Raw genomic sequence first — 24,501 nt, forward strand, 5'->3', positions numbered from 1 at the left:
CCAAAGATTGCTGACTGTTTTATTGAGTCACTGTTGTACGCCCACCTTTTCCTGTCTTGAAACAGTTTTCAGTTTTGACTATCTGACATGAGTAACCGTTGCATATCTAACAGATTACAACTGTCAGTGAGTCTCCCAAACGGGGGCCAGCGCCTGTGAGAATGTGTGCTCAGATGCAGGCAGCTCCCTTTATTTATTTCTTTTTAACGTTTTCATTCAGCTGAAGGCTGTAAATGGTCTTGTGCAATCTCTGCCTGAATTCAAGCTTTGAAAAGTAAAAAAAAAAAAAAACAACAAAACAAAACAAAAAAAAACCCCAACAATGAAGACTGACGATAGCAAACTACGTGCACACTGACATTGCTCACCCTCACGGGAAAGTTGGGGGCTTTCTTGGTATTTCATAGATGGAATATGTGTAGGGAAAAAAGGCGTGTTCCATAATAATGATATAATCATATTAGCCCTGGCATATGAAGGACAGAGACACTGACTCCCTCTTAAAATATCTCCCAGGAGGAAAATATATTCATTCCTCATCTTATTGTAGTCAAGTCAAACAAATGAAATGATAAAACTGTGTGAAGTAAATAACATGTGGTCACATTCTGCTCTCTGTCACACAGCTGCAAAACTGGAGTAAATTTTTAAATTATATGACTTGCTTTGGATTTACACCACTTTCAATGCAGCAAAGAATTTGGCTTGTCCTCAGCAGTGAATCACTTTTGTTCTGTCATTGTATGATGACCCATTATTAAATAAGAAACATTTAGATTGTCAACACATGGACGTATTCTTGACATAGAGTAAAACTGAAGGGGAGGAAAACTCCTATGGTCAGTTATGTTTTTAATTTTCACGATTGTGGTAACGACAGGGAATAATTTTAAACTGATTCTTTACTGAACATGCATGTGACTGTTTTCATGTTGTAATCACTCATTCCTTGTTGTTTTTTTCCTTTGTAGGGAAGAGCTTTACTTTGACAATAACTGTCCTGACAAATCCCCCCCAAGTCGCAACATACCACAGAGCTATAAAGGTTACAGTGGATGGGCCAAGAGAGCCAAGAAGTGAGTATTATATCCTTTTTTTTTTGCTCTTATGCCTGCTTAATTTTGCTTAACAGAAATCTGTAAATGAAATATGTATATCTTTGTCAAACACTGGCTTTTGCTCAGCAAAATATGTGAGTACATGGTTAATTTGGAGTCTATTGGACCACACACATACTTGCATTAAACACTCGCTTAAGTGCTTGGCTGAATTTGGGCAATCCCAAACCTGATTCTCATTCACATCAAGGTCTTGATACATTATCTGCCAATGAAGATGAGAACTAGAACCACTGTATTTATATATAATCTGATTTAGACACAGTAGACGCAATCCTGCAACGTGCTGCATTTCCTGAACTCCTGTCAGCTTCCACCTGAAGACATTTAGAACAAAACAGGAGCCTGATCTTTCAGGATCAGTCCTAGAATAAAGAAGAAACATATAATATAGTGCCTTTTGTTTGCCCTTAAATTCTTTTGCCATCAGATAATTAATGCACTTGGTTAATCTCATCATACCTGAAGTTGGTTTTCAGCTATGGACTCATCATAGAACCCCAGGGGCCAAAGAAAGATAAAAAAAAGTAGTATATCAACAGCATAGTCCTTGTTTCTTATTTGTGCACAGAAAATATATTTTTTTAAAACATAGTCCAGCAGATTTTTACCCAGCGCGTTTATCTCATAGCCATGCAAGCTCACTAAGAATCTATTTGCCATGATTTATCTGTTTTGCAATGGCTGTACTTTTATGACAATTGGGTTTTGTCATGTCTTAGCAGTTTTATGGGTAGCACTTATTTTTAGATATAGTCAAGTCTGCTTAATCCATCAGGATTTATCTGGCTGTCTCTCTGTCTAGCACATTTAGCTGGTAACCAGTCTCACATCATATAGGTATCACTGATGAGCCAGTTCTGGAGTTTTTTCTTAATCTAACTAGAAATTACTCTAAATTGATTGGATTAGCCAGGTACAGCATTATTTAAATTACACTTAGAGATTAAGAATTATTTGATGAATAACCACATTAAAAGAATCCCTATAATGGAAGCATCTCAAATAATTATTTTGCCTTTGATCTGCACATACAAACATGACCTTCAAGAAGCTTTCATGGTGTTTTGTTTAAAATACCACAAAGACAGAAGTAGAGAGATGTAGACAGAATTCATGCAGTTAAGTGTTTCTCGTGCCAATACATGCTGCAGAGTCACCTCCTCTTACACCGAGGTGGGAACTGAAATTCTCCCTGTAAGAATTGTCCAGGCTGTGGAGTTTCACCTTGAAGAACAGCTAAGAAAAAGCAAATAGCTCTGGATACATTTCTTTGGGTACATACTTGTAGTGCTACCTGCTCATAGCTGAGGTGTCCTGTTGTCACAGCAGGGGGATTTTTGTTCTGTCTTCTCTCTGTGAGTCAGTTCCCATTTTTAATTTTCACTTGCAGCTGGTGCTCCATGTAACTTACTTGGAGGACACTGGGGAAGCTGCATTCATGGAGTAAAATGCAGAGAGTAAGTTCTATATCATTTAGCCATTCCCATCTGGAGGCTGCTTCCATGTATTGAAGCATCTGCAAAAGAGGAAATCTCCTAGCAGAGGACACAACCGTGGTGAAAGAGCAGCGAGGTTGGAAAGTGATGTGTGGAGAGTAGTGTGGATTACCCTGTGCAGCACAGAAAGGGATCCTGCTGGCATGGGGATGTTTTGGTGATCTGTGGATTGAAAGTGAGTTTGTGTTCATAGAATTTAACAAGATCTCCTAGTTCTGCTGGAATTTTTTACTTTAGACCTATGAGGCCTTTGTATGTAGATACCTGTTTGCTGGTGTCTTCAAATAGCTGAGCCTAGAAATGCTCAGTAACTGAGTGCTTATGGCCTACATGAAGTTATTATTTCCTTCTTCATCTTTTTATTTTCTTTCTTCTTTTCACATTTTTTTTTTTAAGAAAGTAGAATTTGAACTTGGATGTCCATTTGTACTTTAATGTTTTGGTGGAATACTGCAATCTTATCCTTTCATTCTGAAAGGATTCATACATCTCTGGAATGGCTCATCATTAAACTTGAATTTGTAGGGAAAGAGTAGCTCCAGTGAGCTCTGTGAGTTTCACTGAAGTTCTGTTTCCTTCTTAGAGACCCTGTACTTGTGTAGATACATTAGTTTGGTAGCCATCATTCAATGACTGTATCTGGCATTTATGTTGCATAAGGAAAATTAGATGGTTGGGGTCAATAAGGAATTCAAGAAGCAGCTCTGATAGCAAATGTGTTTGTCTTAAAAAATTATGTATCGGGAAATAGTGCCCCTCTCTGCCAGGATCTGTATTTCACTTCAAAATTTCAAGCATGTTATCCTAGTTTTCCTCTCTCTGGCAGCTCAACCAGAGCTGTCACATCACAAACAACTTTTTTCTTAATATACACATCTGGCGTTGGCAGTTGGAGCAACTTCATAAGAGCACATGATCATCATTCATTACAAGATTAAAAAGTACCCCATGGCATCATTGATGTTTTTTAACTTTGATCTTTTGCAGTTGTGATTCATCTCAGTTATAAAACTTCCCTTTAAAGGAACACCAACCAATGACTTATTAGAACCTTCATTCTAAGGAGTGTAAACATAAAATTATGCACATCTTTACAAAATGTCATTTACTTTGTTGCCAGCTTATCATTTTAAGACATGACATCATGCTTTAGATCGTGAATTTGTAAGGCTTGTTTATAGGCAAGGCACTCTGACCTTCTCTTGGCAAGTTGACTCGAGCAAACGAAAGCTGCAAGGTTCTCAGCAGCAGCAGCAAAGCCATGACAGACATCACAGACGTTTAGAACCCGACTTCAGGAGTGCTGAACAGTCGTGGCATGCAGGGACTCCAGTTGGTGTTTTGGATGCTCAGCACTTCAGAAAGTCGGGTTCTTAAATGTAAGTGCCATTTAGTCGTATTAAACGTCTGCTTGTAGAAGCTTGCTGCCTTGCCTCTCTGTTATTATTTGAAAATATTTTAATAGAGACAGTGATGTCAGGTTGCTCTGTTAGGAAAACTTGCCCGTTTCTATACGAGAAAATGTCTTCTGATTATTTTTTTCTCATAAGAGATTTATTTAATTTTACCTAACCTCTTCCAGTCTATCTAGATTACTGTCCAGGGACATCTTCTGTGTTGCAGTTTCTATGCTGGATTGAGACAGTGCTTTGCACTCTGAGTGATGCAGTCTAGAGATGGGGTTGTATAAGATTTTTGAGAATCATTAGGAAATCCTGCAGATATTTTTCTCTCCTCATAACCAGGATAAAACCTCTGCCATATGCAGATCTCAGCCAGCAGAGCTGCCTTCCAGCTGGGAGGACTGAAAGAAGTTTTCCAGAGAAGTTTTCATGAGGTCATAACTGACCAACAGATAGCCAGAGATTACTGTAAAGGAAGTCAAAGAAGAAGAAAAAAAAAAAAAAAAAAAAAAAACAAAGAAACCACCCAAATCTTTACCTAAGCCTCCCTTTAATGCCTTTGCCTTTCCTCAATACAACTACAGAAATAATTATTTGCCCTTCCTTAGGGGTACCTTTAGAATAGGAGGCACATCCTCCTTTCTGGCCACTTTTGGAACAAACCCAGTCATGGGGGAATCATGAGGAAGGAGGGAGGAGAAGTCTATATATTTTTATATTTTGCCTGACTTCCATAAACTTTAGTTTGCCTCTAATAAAACGTAGGCTCCAAAGTCACCGACCCCAACTTTCTCAGTGTGAATGCAAAAGCAGCTCTGAGCTTTGAGCTGAAGCGTTTCGGGGCAGAAAACTGCCCAGCTTCATCCAGCTCCCGAGCGTTCCTCTGCTGCCGCAGCTTGCAAGGTGCACACGTGATGAAAGGTATGAGCAAACATCACTTCGCTTTTTGTCTGTGCACGCTGCGGAAGGCAGCGGGAGCCAGCCGGGGCTTCTGCTCAGCCCCCACATTAACTGTTTGGCCGACCCGGCTTGTAAAACGCAGATAAGTGATTGAGATTTTTGAGATTCCTCGACTTAAAACCATAACAGTTTTTAGGAAGGTCTCCCTCTTTTCTTTCAAAGGCGGAGAGGGTGGAGGGATAAGTCTGAGGCGAGTGGAATGTGCTTTGGAGTAGAGCAGCTTTAAATCTTTCCGTTTGCCTTTCTTTTCTTAATTTTTCTTTTTTTTTTTCCCTTCCTTTCCCCCCCCCCCCTTTTCTTTTTCTTTTTTATTTTCTTTTTTTTTTCTTTTTTCTTTTTTCTCTTTTTTTGTTGACTGCCTGTCAGGAGCTGGGCTGGTGGCCAAGCAGGAAATGACACATCGAGAGGCATTTGTGTTGTGCAACATTTTGTGGAACTGATGCAAGGATACATTGTCTGTTTACGCATTCCTCTGCTAACAGCCTGCATGGCAGTAATTTTATTCAGGGACACATGGCATGCTACAGCAAGGAGTTGGAGCCTTAACATCTCTTTATGCAGAATTATCACAGCAGTTAAAACACTCTGTGTGTCCCTCGTTTCGAATAGTCTCTGGCCTGCCTTCAAAAACCACTCTACCAGCCCCCTTTCCTTCCCAAGAATATATTTGTTTGACTGTGGGGATTTTTTTGCACTGTGGTAAATTGGGGCAGTGCAGAGAGAGAGAGAGAGAGACCTTGCAAACAAGAGGAAATTTTACAGGCAGGTTCCTATTTCATGCATCTACCTCAGACTGAATGGAGCAGCACAGCTTTTTCGGGCGATGCGTTGCAGACGCTGAAGGCGTCGGTTTGCATCTGCATGTGGTTTGGCATGGGGAGGTTTTTAATTAAAGTCAATGCTAAATACCCCGAGATGTGATGAGCGAGTCTTGGGGTTTCATCCAAACCGAAGTTAGAAAATCTGTGGCACTCTCTGGTGTCTTTCAGAGTGACAGATCTCTGCTGAGTTGGCTGGGTAGGTCTGGATTTATCCCGGTGGCTGCGGGAGCAGAGGAAGGCAGAGTGGGCGGTCTAGGGTTCAAAAGTTGCTCTAAATGACTCTGTAGAGCTTAATATACGTACTCTAATGCTCCTTTGTAAGAAACGAGGCAAAATGTGATTGTACAGCCAGAGAAATATTCAGCCGGGCCATGGTTTAGGCTCTTTTCTGTGACCATCATTAACGTATCTGAGCGTAAGCATGGTCCACTTACAGGCTGGGACCTGACTTCCTTGTCACCAGGTCCCCAGTAAAGAGTTGCAGTGTTTCTGTTTCCAGTGGTACAACACCATGTCCTTACTGCAGTGTAAAAGGCAAGACAGAGTTTCACTCACCTTCATTTGCTGCTGGTTTATATTTTGCATATGTGTAATTTCGCAGAACTGTTCTAGCTGGGGACTGGAGGTCCTGAGCGTTCCCGGAGGTTGTAAGAAGCTGGTGTGATGATTCAAGTGTTCCTCACCAGAGGTGACAGACACTGCATATGCCAGTGGTTTAGGTTTACTTTTGAGATGAGTGTGCAACCCACAGAGCAGGGCTCCCTACAGTTACCTCAACCAGTAGCGAGGCATGACAAGGTGACCTGGGACTGTTGGGTGGTAGCTGCATCCCAAGAACCAGCTGGCTCTTATTTCTTTCACTGTGGCTAGTGAGGGGCTCATGCATAAAATCTCATTGTCTGAGAAGCAGACTGTGAGACAAAATAATTTTTGGTGATTGTGACTTTTTTTCTGCCGGTGTAGTGCACAGAGTGAGTCAAAAGCAAAATCTGCTTAGTTCACTCATGGCTTGAATTCATGCACCGTAAGAACTCAGAACTGCTGAGTTCTGAAATCTCAGGGATCTATGTGACAGCACTGGGGCTCTCTCCATAGGAGGACACTGCTGCCCAGAAAGGTGACAGAGTGACCATGTATTCACTGTTGTGGTGACAAGTTTATGTAAAACAAATGCACAAGTCTGAGCATAAAACCATTCCATAAAATGTCCTCACCAACTGCATTGCAGTTTTGGTTTGTATTTGTCAACAGAACAGATTGTTTCCATCCCAATGTAGAGGGAACACTTGCTTCCAAGCAAATCTATTCCTAGTACATTTGGTGTGTCATTTGGCCATCGCAGTGAGTTTTTCATATTGCAGCTATTGCTGTTTGTGTTCAAAGTGTCCCTCCAAGCTACAAATAAAATCATGGCCCCTCTATGTAGTTGTGTTGCTTAGCTGTATGATAAGAGAGTTTGGGCCTGAAGAGCTCATAATCTCCATTTAATCTACAGATGGGGAAAAGGGGTTATAACCAAACAAATGAAGTTACAATGGAAGTGAGTTCATTCTGTGTCTCCACAGGGCATGACTAGGAGGAGACCATTTTCCAGTCATAAAGCCAATTAGGCTGGGAAAGACCTCTGAGATCAAGTCCAGCCTATAAGCAACCAACTCCATGTCAGCCAGACCGTGGCACTGAGTGCCACATCCAGGCTTTCATTAAACACCTCCAGGGACAATGACTTTTTATAACTTTGTGACTCTACTCCATGTTGGTCCTGTGGAAGAAGATGGTATTAAAAAAGGCATTAGAGTAGCTTTCCACAGACCATTTTGTTTCATAATTTTCTCCCAAGGGAACTGTTGGACATTGTCACTTTTGAAATGCATTTATCTTGTAGCTACTAATATCAGCTTTTTTTCCTTACTCTTCAGTGTAGCACCTCTTATACATCTCCCTTCACTTTCCAAAGTGGTTTGGGAAATAAGGAGCAGGGTGAATATATTTGGAAGACACTGCATCAGAATAGTGTAAGTGAAGTACTTAGGTAGCACTTGCTTACTGTCAAATCCAAATTTCTGTTTTAAGTTTTTATAAAAGTTATTTTTATTCTCCATATAATCTTCATTCTCCATTGAAACATGGTCATCCCAGACGTGAAACACAGATGCTGATTTAACCAGACAAGGAATGCAGAAGAGGAAATGAGGATGAATATCATACTTAATTGAAACTTCAGGGGAAGAAACTGAGTAATGATCTCATGCTGCAGTATGTTTGGGACACCAGAATCCCTACTCAGATGAAGAAGTGGGTTCCTTAGTGCCTGTATCTCAGATACCCTATTATGCTCAGATCCCCTATATATGCTCAGATCCCCTATTATAAATCTCATCTGCAGTAGAGTAGACCAGCTTACTCAGCACAATAGTGGCTCACTGTGTGCTGGGGGTGCCTTTCAGTTCTCCAAAAATCAGATCTGCAGAGTAGGTTTCCTCTGAAGTGAATGAAGAGACACAGGCCCTTGCAGAGAGTGATTCATATTTTAATGCTTAGAGAGCAGTGAAGTGCCCTTTGGACTCTCATCCCTTTCCATTGATACTGAATTGATGACTAGCCTAGACTAGACACTCTGTTTTGGAGATGGCTGGAATCAGATGAGATTAGCAGATATTATAGTCCCAAAGTGTACTAAGCCTGCTGTGTAGCTCAGACAGCCGAGTTAGGAGTTAGCAGTAAGGCAGGTAGCCCAGGGTGCAGTCACAGGGAGCAGGAGTTCAGCGTTGGATTAACCCAGTGCTCACTCACCTTCTTGGGTAGGGGCTTTGTCTGGTGTTGAACAGTGAGCAGTCTCTGCTGCTTTTTTTTTTTCTTTTCTTGACAGCATGAGGAATTGTTTAAAGCTGACTTTGAAGTGTGTCTACAGCTGCCATAATGAGTGCAGTGTACATACCTTAGAAATGATGCTATCTACTAAGGCATCATTATCACCTCCTGCAGGATTTCAATAGTCAGGTACTGCTCAGGCCACACTCGGCTTGGGCTGTGTGAACTGCTGAGATTAAAACTCATGTTATTTAGCTGTAGGCAGAGTAAGGTTCTCACACTCCAGTTGCAGCTACACAAGAAACATTACAAAGGTGACAATTCACTTTGCAGGCATTGCCTAGAGGTCAAGAATATTGGGGAATACATTTGAAGATTTTCCTTACACTGGGAAGTACTCCATGATTCCAATGTTTCTTCTTCATGACAGAACATATTAATTGTTTCTCACTCATTCAAACTTAACGTGCCGTCCATTCTCCTGTGGTTCTGAGATGTAATCTTTCCCACAGCGTGGGAAGACAAACCCTTTCACCTGATTATTGCCAGCGTAAATGTTTAATGCTTCCATCCCTCTTCAAACTCTCCCACTCCATTTTGTGAACTTTACTCCCACTTCATAATGCCCTGCTTCTTTAGTAGCCCTGCTCATTTAAAGTCAGGGTGCCAAAGGAGGTATTAATCAGGGCGCTTACAAGTGCAGAATCTGCTTCCTGCCTGTCTGTAATCCATGTGAGTAATGCCAATTAGTTGTCTGCTTCCTTAAATCCTCATGCACTTTCTCATTCTTGCATTCCTGTAGCAGTAGACATGGTCTTCAGTGTCAGTGCAGTCAGAGGCACTTTGTGGTGTTTTGTTTCATTGCTCTTAGAGCTCAACAGGAAAATCATCACCTTTGAAGCACCACAGAAGTGTGCTGGGGAAGAAATGGATGATTGCAGCTCTTGCATTTTTACTTTAATTTGCTAGACACAGGGATCTAACTAATTTTATTATGGAGTATCACTTCAGATGTCATGAAACAAGGAGACAATTATTTTTGAGTTTCAGCAGTTTCACATTGGTGCAGCTTTTTCTTGGAAAGAAGCAGGCACACGCAGGCATCATTGTAGTCCCGGGTCTAGTTCTGTATGTGAAATCCCAGACTAGATTTGCAAAGAAGCCAAATTTTAAATGATTCTATTAAAATGGATTAGAAAGACAGAGATTACTCATTGAAAAGGGATGGTGTTCACGATCAGTTTTGGTGTTTTGAAAATTCAGACCTGTGTTTCTCAGCAGTATGGAAACTGGAAAGGAATAGAGACCTGGAAATACAATGCAGGCTTGCTGTGTGATACAAACCACAGGTTAGCAGTACACAGGGAATTACACGTGGAATACTTTTTGGGGATTTTTTGCTTGTGTACATATGTCATCAAGGACCCAGATTCAGATTCTTATAAAACAATGTGCTTCAATAATTCAGTTATCTAGTGAATTCATAAAGCACTGCAGACATTAAGCTTAATAGAGTTGGTTCCACATTTCTAGGATACCAATTAAATCAAGAATAATTTAATTTAATAATTTTATATTTCATTCCTCTTATCACCATAGACTCTAGATTGGTGGAAGAAATTTTTTTTTTCATGCTGGACACTTTTTGGCTTTGATGATCTACACTATAGATCCCCTCCCACTTTTGGCCTTTTCTGATGTCTTTGAACAATAGTTTGTAAAACCAGCACTGCAATAAAATCATCACCTCTGTAAACAGAAGTGTTGACTAAGGAAGAGGGCTCAGCAATAAAACTGTGAATGTAAATAATGCAGTGTTTCAGTTCATCAGCTAAGCAGTCCAAATAAAAATCCTTTTTGTAAAGGGACATATAGATTGACTCTCCTTAACTGTAGCTGCCTAAAAGTTTGATATGATGTCTCAGTGGCTCACCTCCTGTCCACTGTGGTCAAGGAAGAGTTGTATGTGTGAGTTAGAAGCTGGTTTATCCCACCCTAAGGCTCCATAGGGGTCAGTGGATGTGAGTGAGGGAGAGGGGACATGAAGCAGCCCAAACCACTGGACTGGCTCTGCAGCTTGAGCTGGGTTTAAGCAAACTGCCTGGCTTGCCAGCAACTGCAGCAGCACACAGCTCTGAAGAACTTCTTCATACTCCTTATTGTCATTTAAACCTTTTAAAAGGCATCTGCTTTCTCAACAGCTGCATTGAAGGGCCACTCTAAAACACATTAGAATTTAGGTTGTTGGTGAAGTCCTCCTTGTTAGACATAAATGTGTGATTTATAAGTTTTATGTTTTCCCCTTCTGTGCCTGCTTGGTTAAAACTGTCAGGCACTCAGTGCAGAAGTGTGTGCCCTGCTTTAAAACATCTTTCCCCACACTGATGGTGCTCTCCTCTCCCAAAGGCTGTGTCCCCTGCAGCTCAGCAGCAGTCTGGCTCTTATACGTGATCCTCATCAGCTCCACGGCAGAGTCAGACAGTTTAATTAGCCTTTATCTTCTGCTGTGCAGGAGTGAGCCCAGGATATGTCTGTGAGTGTCCTGAAGAAGGCTCACACAGCAATATCCATCGCCCGCGGTGTGAACGCTGCCATAAACTTCCCTGGGAATCAGGGCAGCAGGATTACAGCACTCCAAGGATACTCCAGCTCAGTATTTAGGCAGGGTCTGCTTTTTGCATCTGTGCATACTTAGTGATCTGTGTTATTAGTTTCACTCTTCTTCATATTTGCTATTCCTGAAAGATGGCAGCAAAAGAGAAACCTGATAACAGTTGGCTTGTAGATACAGTCTTTATTACAGGAGAGAGCAGGAAGGACTTGGTGCTTCCAAAATCCAGATAACAGTGACTGTTCTTTAGTCCCAGCTCAAAGAAGAAGGAAATTTTTTGGGAAGTGTGTTTACATCCATGTGGGATGCAAAGTAAATACCTCACTAACTGCATACATGTAATGCAAATTAAATGAGACTGTTTTTCTCTAGTGACTTGGTGTAAAAGGGAATAAATAGTAGATTTAAGGAATGTGACAAAGGGGATACTTACACATCAGATATATAATAACTTGTTGACATAAAACAAATTTTTTTAAAATTAAAAAGCAGGTACATCTAGCATAGCATGTCACTTTATGCATATGCTGCAGACAAAATCTACAGTAGGAAAAGTCCACATCTGAGCACTCAGAAGTGGGACATGCCAAGGAGTTTTCAGTGTGGCTTTAATTCATGCCTGTTGTGTGTGAGACAGAAAAAGTCCTTCAGTGTAGGAGCATGTGCTTGTTTATCCATAGGACAGCAACAGCCTGTGGGATGGAATACACCCACTTACTCTTATTTTTCATACAGAGAATATTATGTAAGAACACCTTGTTTTAAGCAACTTAACTAATGTTGCTACAAAAAGTTGCTTGGAAGAAGCATAAATCTGGGTCAGCCATCAGCTACCTTTGCCAAGCTGTAAACAAAGATTTTAACTGATAAAATCTAAGGAATTTTTATTTGATGAAATTTTAGTTTTCAAAGTTGCATAATTTTACCAAATTGGATGAATTTCCATGGAGGTTCTAAAAAAAAAGAGCCAATCTGCTGAGCCAAGTTTCAAAACTCCACTCCAAAACAGAGTGACAAAAAAAGCTTTTTCAAGAAAAGATTGCCAAAAATGTTTTTCGAGGTGCTAGGTTTTCCCTGAGCTAACTCATTTCCAGGAATGTCAGACCATTTTGGTTGAAATTAAAGAAGTGTGTTCCATACTCATGCAAGAAAAAATGGAATGCAAACAGTCAAAGTTCAGTAAAGTTGGGAGCAACTGAAAATTGGGTTTTGTAATGGGAAGTGTTGGGTAACAGGAATGATAGGCTGTTCTACCAGCTCCAACTGTAACATACTCAATCTAACGTGTTATTAATTTGAATTGAAAAATAACCCACGAGCTTCAGTGGAAATCCTGAGTAGGAAATTAAGTTGGCAGCTGGCAGGGGCTCCTCGTGGGCAGCTCTGGAGCCAACAGGCCAGGTTGGTGACAGGCAGGGGATGAGGGAGGTGCCATCTCCAGCAGCCCTGGAGAGCAGGACGTGACTCCTGCCTGTGCACTGGTGACATGCTGGAGGAGGCAACAACCTTTGTAGAAGATGAAACTGGGGCCACAGCAGCCGGGAGGGCCTCTGGAGGCGTTGTGGGTTAGAAGGCAGCGTGGCCCCGGGCATCAGCGCTTGGCAGGGCTCTGCTTCCCCACCCTCAGCCTCTCCAGAGGGGTAATGAGGGGTGCGTACTCCCCAACTGAATTGGCACGGTCTGCACAGGCACTGCAGGCTGTAACACACACACACACACACACACACACACACACACACACACACACACACAGAGCGTGTGAGCCCAGAGAGGTTCGGGCTGTATTTTGGGACTCTTCAATGTGTTCAAAGTGCAGAGCCTCCTCACTGCCAACCCTCCTGCACCTCAGTGCCCCTTTGCCTCACTGACAGAGCCAGTGAGGACAATGCTGCTGCTGATAAGGAGTATTTTTAGGCAAAACAACCCCAAGTGTTAAGGAACCACAACCACAGGAAATAAGCATTGATAAAAACTCCCCAAACTGTACCCTGAAAGCTCTCTGGGTTGGCTTTGCACTATGCTTGGGTCTTCTTCAGTTCAGGGGAGAGGCAGCCACAGCCTGTGCCAGGCACCATCCAAAACTCATGGTGGGCACAATCCAGACGCAGTCTCATTGCTGAGCTGCAGCTGAGTCACTGGTTGTGGAAAGGTGGAAAAAGGCTCTTCAGTCTCCTAAGAATCTTCTGGCGAGGGTGTGGAGCCCTGTAAAATGTGTGACCTTCTGCAAAAATGGACTGGGTGAAGGTGACCCAGGGGCACATTCTGGGGGTGTTCAGGTACTCTGATATAAGCCAGCAGAAAAACATTTACCTGTTGTTACCTTCTCTTTTACATGACCCAGAGCTGCTGAGGAATCACAGATCCATTAAAACTGGAAAAGACCTCTGAGATCATAAAGTAATGGTTAACCCAGAACTGCCAGGCCCACCCCCACAGTATATCCTCAAGTGCCATATGCTTCCAGGAATGGTGATCTCACCACTTTCCTGGGCATCCTGTTCCAGTGCTTGACCCAAGGTGTTGGGTCCATTTAAAACCAGCAACCAAAGTTTTAACAGGTCTGAAAGCTGCTCAGAACACTGTTAGCAGTGCTGCAAGTTATACCTCAGATGTGCTCCTGCACAGATATCTTTCCCTCCTTCTCTGAGAAATGCAAACTGTCTTATTTGAATCTGGCCCCTGAAATGAGGCTGCAGGGACTGTTTTCCTTGTTGACTCCTTAACCATTCACTGGAATTGGACTCAGGGATGAGTGGTCTGCTGCCTGGGCTTTTATTAAATTGAAACAAATTTTCTTTGGAGACAGATTTGAGTGCTGGGCAAAAGGCACTTTCACAGTTTTATTGCCCTCACTGCTACAACTTCATTTAAGCTTTTCCCCACATTTTTTACTCTCATAGTGTTCCCATCCTTGGGAGCCAAGCAGCTTGAGAGCTGAAAGAGAAGTGTTGTCAGGAGGGTGATTAAACCAGGGATTGATGCAGCTGGGAGCCAGGGTTCAGTCACCTCCCTGGGCCCCTGTGTTAGTGTTATGTCAGACACAGTAGCTTTACCCTGCACTGTGAGTTTATGCGTTTTTTATTGTCTGATGCTGCCAGAAAATGCTGACCCCAGAGTAGCTGGGCTGTGCAAGCACTCAGTGGTGGAGGGCAGTGAGCTCTGAAAGCTGCTCATGTTCCCCCTTTAATTTGTCACTTATGGGACATATCTTTTTTACATTTACATTTTTAAATTAGTTCAGCTTGTCCCAGTCTTCAGTTCCAGAATCCATGCTGAAAATTTCCAAACTTTATGAGTTCTTAAAAAAATTCCAAAATCCCTCACTTAATTGACGTTCAGTATGCAGAACTGCTTACAGTTATGGGAAGGCTTCACATTTCTATAAGGGCACTAGTTTGAGGAGAGATTAGATTTTAGGGCTCATATGCAACATGCAACAATTGTGTCTGCTTGGTTTTCTCTTTAAAAAGAAAGTGAAATTTGCCCCAAAATTCAAAATTAAAAAACCTCAAAAAATTGGCATAAAAGTCGCAATGATCAAAATAAAATTGTTCCTCCAACATAAATTCCATTAAATGTAAAGCCAGACTCAGCAAATTCTTGAGATCTCCCATATGGACTGAAGAACAGTTTTACACTGGAGTACAGTACACTGTTTTGGAGTGCATCTGAGACTGCTCCTGTTTTGGAAGCCTGCTCAGTTCTTGTTGGAATGACGATTTAGGCTGTATGTAGTAAAAAGCAATGTTAGCATATTTGGACCATCAGCATAAAGGCTCTTTGTTAGAATAAATGTTTCTTTTTAAAAAGAACAAAACAATCCTAACCTTTGCCAGTTTTCTATCCTTTAATCTCATGTCAGGAAATTTGGAAGACCAGCTCTCCACGGCCACATGAGTAAGGCAGGGATGTAGGAGGGTGGTTCAGTGGCTGACACATTTGGACATGAGTCCTTAAAGTCTGTCATCTGCTGTCTCTGACGTCTTTGTGATGTTAGTGCACTTGAAAATCCTTCCAAACTTGCTGATATCAGAGGAAACTGAGTATCTCTTTCTCTTGGCTTCAGTTCCGTGTGAAATATGAATAATGACAGTACCCTACTCCAGGAATGACACAAATATGAGAACATGGTGAAGATCAAGGTGTTTATTTACTCAAGTTGTGTTTTTAAGGCATATTCCCATGCAAAGTACATCGCAATCTGAGTCAGAAAGCTTCACTTTCATAAATGGAAGCATCTTTACATATATGTTTTTCATTTCATATATGGGAGGCAATGGGTTTTGTTTTTCCTCTTCTGTTAGCTGTGAGTTGTCACCATACACTGCTGCTCCATATTGCTGTGTCAGAACAATGTAGTTTTCTTAGGCTCCAGATCCTAATTCCTCTAACTCCTTGGAGGCATTGCTGGAGGTAAAGGTGGCTTGGAAGAGCAAATCTGTCACTAAACCAGCCCTTAATCAGAGTTTAAATACCTGGTGCTGCTTTCAGAGAATGGCAGGTACCAGGCTCCTGCAGTGCCTCCTTAGGTGCTTTCCAGCCTGGAGAGGTGAAAACCAGACAAGATAGAAAGTCTGGAAAGTTGAAGCTCCTGCATGGATAGATATTCTTCTTGCATTTGTCTCATACCACTGACTGCTGAATGGCTGTGCTCAGGTTCACAAGCTTTTACCAACCGAATGTTTTGTGACTTTGGGGAAGTGAATCAGCCACGTTTGTGCAGCTGAGGGGAGGAAGCTCCGCAGCCGGTGCGGCGGCGCCGGCACGCGTGTGTCTTGAGGGGTGGGGAAGGCAGCCATCCTTAACCAAACATTTGGAACCTGCTGTTTTAGCTGGAATAGGAAAACCAGCTTGACAAGAATGAACGGCTTCGCCAAGCGACATTCAGGGGAGGTTGGTGGGATTTTAAACAAATCTCCTTAAGCAAGCATGAAAACAAGCTATTTAGCACTCATTAATGTCTCAGGTTAAACTCTCGAATAATTTGTCATGGCTAGGCTTTTTGGGTTTCGTTGGTGTTTTTCTAGTGACTAACGAGATGACAGCTACACATGCTTCTTGGTATGCCACTGTTCACAATAGGGTTTAAAGTTGTGTATTTGTTATTGATGTCATTAAAGTGATGGATTTGAGCTTGGTTTCTGAGGCAGCTGACTGGGTGGTTGGGACTAATTTCTAGCAATGGTTTTGGAGGTTGAAACCAAAGTGTGTATAAAAGGAAATGTTTCTTCTTTTAAGCAAATAATTTGAACCCAGATGAATGAAATTTAAGCAAGTGGGCATCAACTCTGAGTTAATTTTGACATAGTTGTCTGGAAATCATCACCAATTAAAATATTTTTATGAGCTCAAATGTAGTATTGTCTTTCGGTGCTTATGTAAGAGAGGAACAAACTGCTTGTTTAACCCCAGCCTTGAGACTACTGGCCAGAATATCTGCCTGAAGTCTTTGCCATATGGAATTGGGAGGGCATGAACCTTGGCAAACCTCACACTGGAGGGGAAGGCAATTTTCCCGCCTGAAATGAAAAAAAATCATAAATTTGAACAGATCACTTCCACCCTGCAGAAGTCGTTGTGAGTCTTGGACATTCAAAGAGGGAAGAAGCAACTCTGTGGCCCAGGAATCCTAGCTGAGAGTAAAAATGAATCACCTGGATTGTCATAATTGGTTCTTTCATGTACTCCTACAGACTGAATAGCCAGGAATATATTCCTTCATTTGTACACAGCTCTCACACCTGCACATAAAGAAAACCTTTGATCCAGTGCTTGATGGAACAGTAAGATGAGTATATGCAGAATTAATAGGATGCACACAATGCTGAGGTATTTTTATATCTTTTTAGACACAGCACATGTGAAATAATAGTGAATACACTGCCTGACGGGGCGGAGCACTCTCTGCAGTTTGAATTTGGCCTTTTTGTGAAAGTAACATTTTTTCCCTGGTTTTTATGTTGCAAAGAGGATTGAAATGTTGAAGTCTTGTATAAATGCCTCTTGCTGTACTTCCAACCACTCACTTATTCAATGAGACAATGTTTAACATTTAAATTTTTCTTATTGGGATTCTATTGAGTTTTTTGCATTTTCTTTTCTTATGTTACTTTCCTACATATGCATATATATACATAATAGTACAGCATGCTTATGAAACAGCCTGTCACCAGTTTTTGTTGTCCATTCCATGATTATCATCCTTTCATTCCTGTACACTAGTGTGCTTCTTTTATTCAGACTCCTAACCCTGTAGAGAGATGTTCAAGTATTTCAACACAAACAAAGCTGTTTATATTATATTTAACTTACAGAATCATTATAGCTTTGGTATGTATGCATGGAATTTGCCCTACTGTGAAGTGTTAACACTAGACCTGTGCCTCACTTCACTCTGCAAGAAGGTAGACCTGAAATTGCACTTAATTTCAGTTTCCAGTTGAGCCCATACCAAGAAAATTTCAGGGCTTAGTTGCACGATTGAGTTACACGGGATGTCTCTGTTTCCATGTCAGCTGAGCTGGAGCAGCTGCCTGGAAGGTGTTCTTGGCCCCCATAAATGTAAGTTGATTTGATTTATCTTAGCCCTCAATAAAAGAGGCTTAAGATAAGTAGAATCACTGCGTGTTCACCAAGGTAGGGAGTACATGTGTGGATCTTCACTATCCAGGATCAGGACTTGGTAACCCATTCCACCCTGGAAAGTGTCTGTGTGTCTGTATGGTCCTGTACTGGCAATTGCCAAGCCAATTTTCTAGACTTATATTAACATTCTCTTTTAAAAGTTACCTGTTGTATCCTCTTAATCCCTGGGTTTGTTGTTTGCATAAACCTAATTTGTTAGTTCTCTCTGCAGCCTACAACACTTACAGGAAAGGGTGTTTTGAGGGTCTCATTTGAAACAGAAATTATTTTATTTCTCAGCTGCTTGGGAACAGACTTTTTTAAAGAGACTTTGGCAGGTATTTTAGGCCCTAAATTTTACCTAAATTTTTTTAACCTAAATTTTAGATTTTAAGTCTTTACTGCTTAGATATTCTGGATACAAAAAAAATAGCTTGCATTTGGTTACCTTCTTAATTTCCACAGTATATAATATTGAGTATAGAGCAATCAACAGCTGATTTAAGACATTTTCTTTTAAGTCCCCTGTGGCCTATTTTGCTTGCTGAGGAGGGTGAAGTTGCAACACTTCTCCAGGACATAGGCAATGAGCAGAATCTTGAACTCTGTGTGTGAGGGCAGACTGTGGACCTGGCTCCTGACTTCTGGTGTGAATGAGAACTCATTCAGTTGTTTCAGCTCAGAGTGAGTTATCTAAATTTGCATCTCTGGATTTATAGCCACATACCTTTAAGCTGCTATTCCTTAACAGGTTATGACCCTCCTTAGACAATGGATTTGAGAAAGTAGTGAGTTTGGATTTTCCACTTAAAATTTCCACTGACAGGATTGTTTGGATTGGAAGCATCCTTAAAGATCATCTAGTTCCAGGCCTTCTACCATGGCTTTCTGCACTTTGTCCAGACTCTTTGAACAGTCAGGATTTCCAGTTCCTTAACTCTCAATCCTCAGGGCATTTTCTCTACTCTGTGGTTGTCTAGCAAGTAGTGTCTGTCCCTGTAGTGATTTTTGGTGTCCTGAATGACATTTGGTTCTTATTATATGTAAATATGGGCAGTCCATGGTTGTTTATAAATACGCATGTCCATGGGAAAGCTCCCAGCTTTTTTCTGTGGATGAAGATGAGATGTTTGTAAAGGAGAAAAAAGAGAAGGAGGTAGGCCATCTCCTTCCTGAGCTCAGATGGACTTTGCATTCAGGATTTCTCAAGGCCGTGTCCAGTGGGAGAAGCTGACACTGGAACCTAATGCAAATACAACAGGAAAGGCAGAGAGCATCACAGTGGAGGCATCTGTCATAAGGGCCTCATGGACCCTACTTCAGCTCTCCAGGGAAATTGGAGAATTTGTGAGTCCTGTAGACTCACAGGCATGACAATAAATCTGTGCCAGGGGAAGGCACATGGCTTTGCTTTGCATGTCCTCAAGCAGGAGGAATCCCAAGGGCTGGGGGACATGAGGGCTGCTTGGGTGTCCACTTCCAGCCACGGCTGTGCTTTCTGTGGAGGACAACACTCCCCATGCTCATCAACCTCTCACGACTCCCCAGTGCTCCTCTAATCAGCATCAGTCAGAACAAGCTGGCTTGGCAGAGTCCTGCTCCAAATCAGCAGTAGCTGTGGTGGAAGATGAGTGAGTGAGAGGCAGGGTGTGATAACCCCAGCTGGCACAGCTGCAGCCTGGAGAGGCCACGTGAGCTCAGCCCTGGCTGTGCTGGACTCCGTTACCCCTCCAGGCTGACGGAATGTCCAAGCTGTGTGATGGATAGCAGGGGCTGTGGAGTGGACACTGACCAGGTTTCCATTAAACATCCTGCTGAGATCGGCTTCTGCTTTGGGAATGGAAAGTGAGCTCCAAAAAAGTCAGTTCCCATTAGCTGAGTGCCTAAGTAAGATTTATCTTTTGAAGCGTTATTTAAAAATTTATAGTTTCTTAGGCAAAGAAAAATTTTAGTCTGAGTGAGCTCTACGACAGTGTCAGAAATCTCTGAAAATGAAGGCTGTTCTTGGAAAAGCTGACAGTGTACTGGCCATAAACCTGGTGCTTCAAAACCTTGCTGGTCATTTCTCCCTTATGGGGGAAAAATAATTGAGATCTAGTAGAGGGCAGAAAGCCTCCAGGCTGTTTTAATCTGGAATTCTGCAGCCTGACATTAATGAGAAAAACTTTTTTTTTTTTTAGCTAGTATTTGGCGACTTCATTTCTACATTACAGACAGTAATAAATCGTCAAGTTGTTTGTGAAAAGTTTGGCTCGATGCATTTCTAAATGCACAGTACCAGTGTGGTCACTGTGAAATCCCATTTCACTGTGCCTCACAATACTGCAATGACCTTTTCTGTTGTCTTTTGTAATTAATAGCTTCATTTTCTGTCACTTCTCTATACTGCCTATATAAATATTTCTGAAATGGAGCCTCTCATATTTGCTAACCTCGTCGTTCATTAGCAGCAGTGAACACATGGGAGCAATTTGGGATGCCAGGTGTACTGCTCTCTGTGTTACTGTCCAGAACATGCCTCCTGTTCACTCAAAAGAAAAGCTCACATTGAAGAGAAAAACGTGGAAATGGGGAATTCTCTCCTGCTTCTCCATATATGTTGGCCAGGATGCAACCATAAAGAGTACCTGGTACACCCAAGCAGTAACTGACGTCTCCACATCCCCATCTCTAAAGGCTTACAGTTCACAGAGAAGCAGAGAAAATTAATAAAATTGTAATTTTTGAGAAAGTAGACTTAAATGTCTAGTGCTGTTAGGGCAGTGAAAGGATCCAGCATGTTTTGAATGATTGTTTTGATCACACTGATTTAAGTTCAGTCATTTCTAAGACATGGGACAGACCAGAACTTGAAGTGCTCTAGAACCTACCAATAAATTTTGAGCAGTGGTGATGGAAAGAGACTGATATCTAACAAGCCCATCCTTTCAAGATTAGTTGATGAAATGTTCAATTAAATTGGTTTTTTCAGTGCTGATAATTTTCTGTAGACCTCAGTACAGAGCAGATAAACACTTTTCCCTGCTTGAGAGAATTCTGGCTTTCCAGAAGAATTAACCAGTAATTTTGAAATGCTACAAGTCATGTAGTTCATGACAGAGTTCCAGAAGCATTCAGACAGTACTCTTTGGCAGATGGTGTGACTCCTGGTCCTGTACAGGTTCAGAAATTGGACTCAGTGATCTTTGTGGGTTCCTTCCAACTCAGATCATTCTGTAATTCTGTTTTGTAAGAAGAAATTCTTCCCTGTGAGGGTGGTGAGGCCCTGGCACAGGCTGCCAGATGATAAGCTGTGGCTGCACCATTCCTGGAAGTGTCCAAGGCCAGCTTGGATGGGGCTTGGAACAACCTAGGGTAATGGAAGGTGTCCCTGCCCATGACAGGGGGTTGGAACAAGATGGTCTTTAAGGTCCCTTCCAACACAAAAAATTATATGATTCTGTGTCTTTAACACACTTTCTTTATGATCTGACATGGACAAGAAAGTCCAAATCTGCATATAGTACCACAGGTAAACCGGCATCCAGTCTGTTCAAGCGTGGGAAAAAAGCTTCAGAGGTTCCAGCTTAAAGAACCAGGATGAGTGGAAATCCCCATCAAGATAAGGAACCAATGGACTGTGCCATTACACAAAAGATGAGGGAACACTGGCATTTCCCAGAGTTGTGCCTCCAGGGCATGGCAAAAGCTAAGGCTGTTATCATTTGTGGTCAGAGATCTCATTGTACTTTCACCAGCATGTTCACATTGGGTGGTGAATGCCAGCCAGTACAACCTCACATGGAGTTTTCACTGCTGCTTCATGTGATTGGTACCTTTAGATCTGATTGATGAGTTCCTGATTTCCATGCAAAGTCCCCAGGTTACCTGATGTGATTCATTGGTGAGGACAACAATTCTTCCTGGGGGTTTTTAAAGCATGAATGTTTAGGGTTTTTTGCCAAACTAAGATTGAATTTCTTTAGATAGTCATGATCTTGCCTATTGAGCAGGTTTCTGTGCAGGTTTGGTCTTACTTCTCTGTGTCAGACTGAGAGATAGTGTATTAAATACATTAACTCATGATACTCCAAAATTAATGAGAATTGTTTTTGGAGAGTTAAAATTGTCTCAAGGAAGAAGGTGATATTTCAAATAATCATTGCTGTTGTTAGAAGGGACCTGTTCTGGCTAAATGATTTCAAAGTAGACCTGCATCTTGATAAACCAGGTTGCATCTTTGAACTTTCAATTAACCTGTCAGAAAGTTAAATCAATTTGTAGAGTGAATCAGTGCACTTTTTGAGTGCACTTTTGCCTTCTTTTTTTTTTTTTTTTTTTTTTCTTTTTTTCTTTTTTTTTTCTGTCTTTCCTTAAAACCTCAAAACCACGATGGGTAATTCCCCCAAGATCCATTTTAGACATTTGTGGTGTGCAGTGTGAAGAGTAGGTGCAGCTGGCCAAACCCCTGCACTCTTATCCTTTCAAACATTTTCCTCCTGTTTTGGCGAATAATACAAGCTGCTGCCCTTTTCCCCACAAAACCAAAGGCCAACTGGAATAGCTGTATCAGCCTAAATCTTGCTTCTCTTGAAGTGGGAATTTTGCCATAAACTCAGAGGAGAACTGGATCTGGCCATTCCTGCTGGGTGAAAATGCTGTCTCCAGTTGCCACAGCTCAGTTGACAGCAATTCTTCTGCTACAGAGCCGAGAGACCTTATCAAGCATGAAAAACTGACAAATAGTGTTTAACCACAATGATCACCACAGGAAACGTTGGCCTGAAATTTCAGTTTTGTTTTGAAAACAGAGGATTTGGGGGAGAGAGAGCATTGTTAAATCCAGCTTGGATCAAAATACATTTGTAGCTTTTTTTAGTGTGCCACAGAAAGACTACGCTGTCACTGACATCTTCAGTGGTTCTTTTTTGCTCATTTTGTGGGACCTAGAAAGTCTGTGAGCTTAACAAATGAATCTTATTTGGCTGTATTAGTAAGGGCTGTTAGATGATGGTGTCTGTAATTTTATCAGAGCTGCAATAGCTTTGTAGTAAGGTGTGTGACTCTGGTGGACAAACAGCTGGACATGAGGCAACAGTGTGCACTCACACCCAGGAATCCAGCTGTGTCCTGGGGAGGAGTGGGCAGCAGGTGAGGGAGAGGATTCTTCTCTATGCTGCTCTTGTGAGACACTGCCTGGAATACTGCATCCAGCTCTAGGATGCACATCATAAGAAGGGCATGGACATGTTGAGGGCATTCAGAGGGCTAGAGCACATCTGCTGTGAGAACAGGCAGGATGTGTTGTTCATCCTGGAGAAGAGAAGGCTCCGTGGAGACTTCATTGCATCCTAGCATTTAAAGGGAGGTTGTAACAAAAGAGGGAGAGGGACTATTTTACACAAGCACAGAGTGATAGGACAAGGGAGAGCAGTTTTAAACTGAAAGAGAGGAGATACAGATTGCATGGTAGGGAGAAATTTTTTACTCAGAAAGTAATGAGGCACTGAGACAGGTGGCCCAGAAAAGCTGTGGCTGTCCCATCCCTGGAAGTGTTCAAGACCAGGCTGGATGAGTCTTGGAGTAAGCTGGTCTAGTGGAAGGCGTGACTGCCCATGGCAGAAGGGCTGGAACTGGGTGATCTTTCAGGCCCCTTCCGACTCAAACCATCCTGTGATTCTGTGACTCTGTGGCTAGGAGAGGATTTTTCATTACTGTGTCCCCAGAGGTTACAACACCAAGGGATAAAACATGGCAGGGACAGCAGAAATGAGACTGCCATAGATATGGCACTGTCAGGAGCTGAGCCAAAACCTCTGTCCTGCAGCAGAGTGTCCTCTGCCTGTCCTGCCTGCAGAAACCTGAGGCAGCTGTAGGCTCCGAGCCGAAGAACTGAGAAATGGATTTTACTATTTACATTACCATAATTTATCTGTAGCATAATGTTGAAATTGCCACTAGAAAAAGATTAGAACCGTGTTTCCTGCTGGGTTTCCTCGCTGCTCAGGCCACACACATGCAGCGTGTGCCATTAACCGTTGCAGAGCTCCCGTGCCCAGCACAGGAAGGTGCTCGTGCAGTGGCCTCCAGCAGTAGCAAGATTTACAAACCATCAAGAAAACAACCTCCTCCACCATTCAGTCATGCCCTTTGGTTTGCTGCTGGTATTTACCTGATATCTGCTCTGTTCTCATTGCCCCGGTTGATTATTTCTTTGCATTTACCTTTTTGATCTGAAGCAATCATCATTTTACACTATGAAAAATCCTGCAATCCAGTGAAAAACTTGTTCCCCTTACCTCATCCCCCTTGCCACCTGGAATTGTGTCTTTCTGATACCACAGACGCATTGGCACAGTAAAAGTATGTGTGTGCTTTCTTCTGATTTAATTGGATTTGCTTGTCTGAAATGTAGTATATTTGCTAATTCCATAAACGAGCTACTGTAACTAAAATCAGGCACAGTTGCCCAAAACTAAAAAAAAAAAAAAAAAAAAAAGAACAGATTGCATTTTAGTCCAAATTTTAGTCCAAAAGGGATATTTCCATGCTTTAAGGGTGGTCTCCCTTCTCCCTTTAAAATGTTCTTTAATCACTATGTGTCTTGGTTAACATCCCTGTTTTTACAGTATTCCTGTGGTTTACATTCAGAGTTGGATAGGTGATGTTTTAATA

General features: G+C 41.9%; 1 protein-coding gene across 4 annotated transcripts in view; it reads left to right on the forward strand.

Moving 5' to 3' along the window:
• RUNX2 (RUNX family transcription factor 2) overlaps window positions 1–24,501 on the forward strand; it is a 215,691-nt gene that overhangs the window by 71,030 nt on the left and 120,160 nt on the right. For all 4 annotated transcript variants that reach the window (XM_077782468.2, XM_085576238.1, XM_021527232.4 and 1 more), the window contains exon 5: window positions 972–1,076. In XM_077782468.2, the coding sequence (XP_077638594.2) occupies window positions 972–1,076 (105 nt within the window). The remainder of the gene's footprint in view (window positions 1–971; window positions 1,077–24,501) is intronic.

This window comes from Lonchura striata, chromosome 3 (assembly GCF_050655825.1).
Source record: "Lonchura striata isolate lonStrDom1 chromosome 3, ASM5065582v1, whole genome shotgun sequence".
NCBI lineage: Eukaryota > Metazoa > Chordata > Aves > Passeriformes > Estrildidae > Lonchura > Lonchura striata.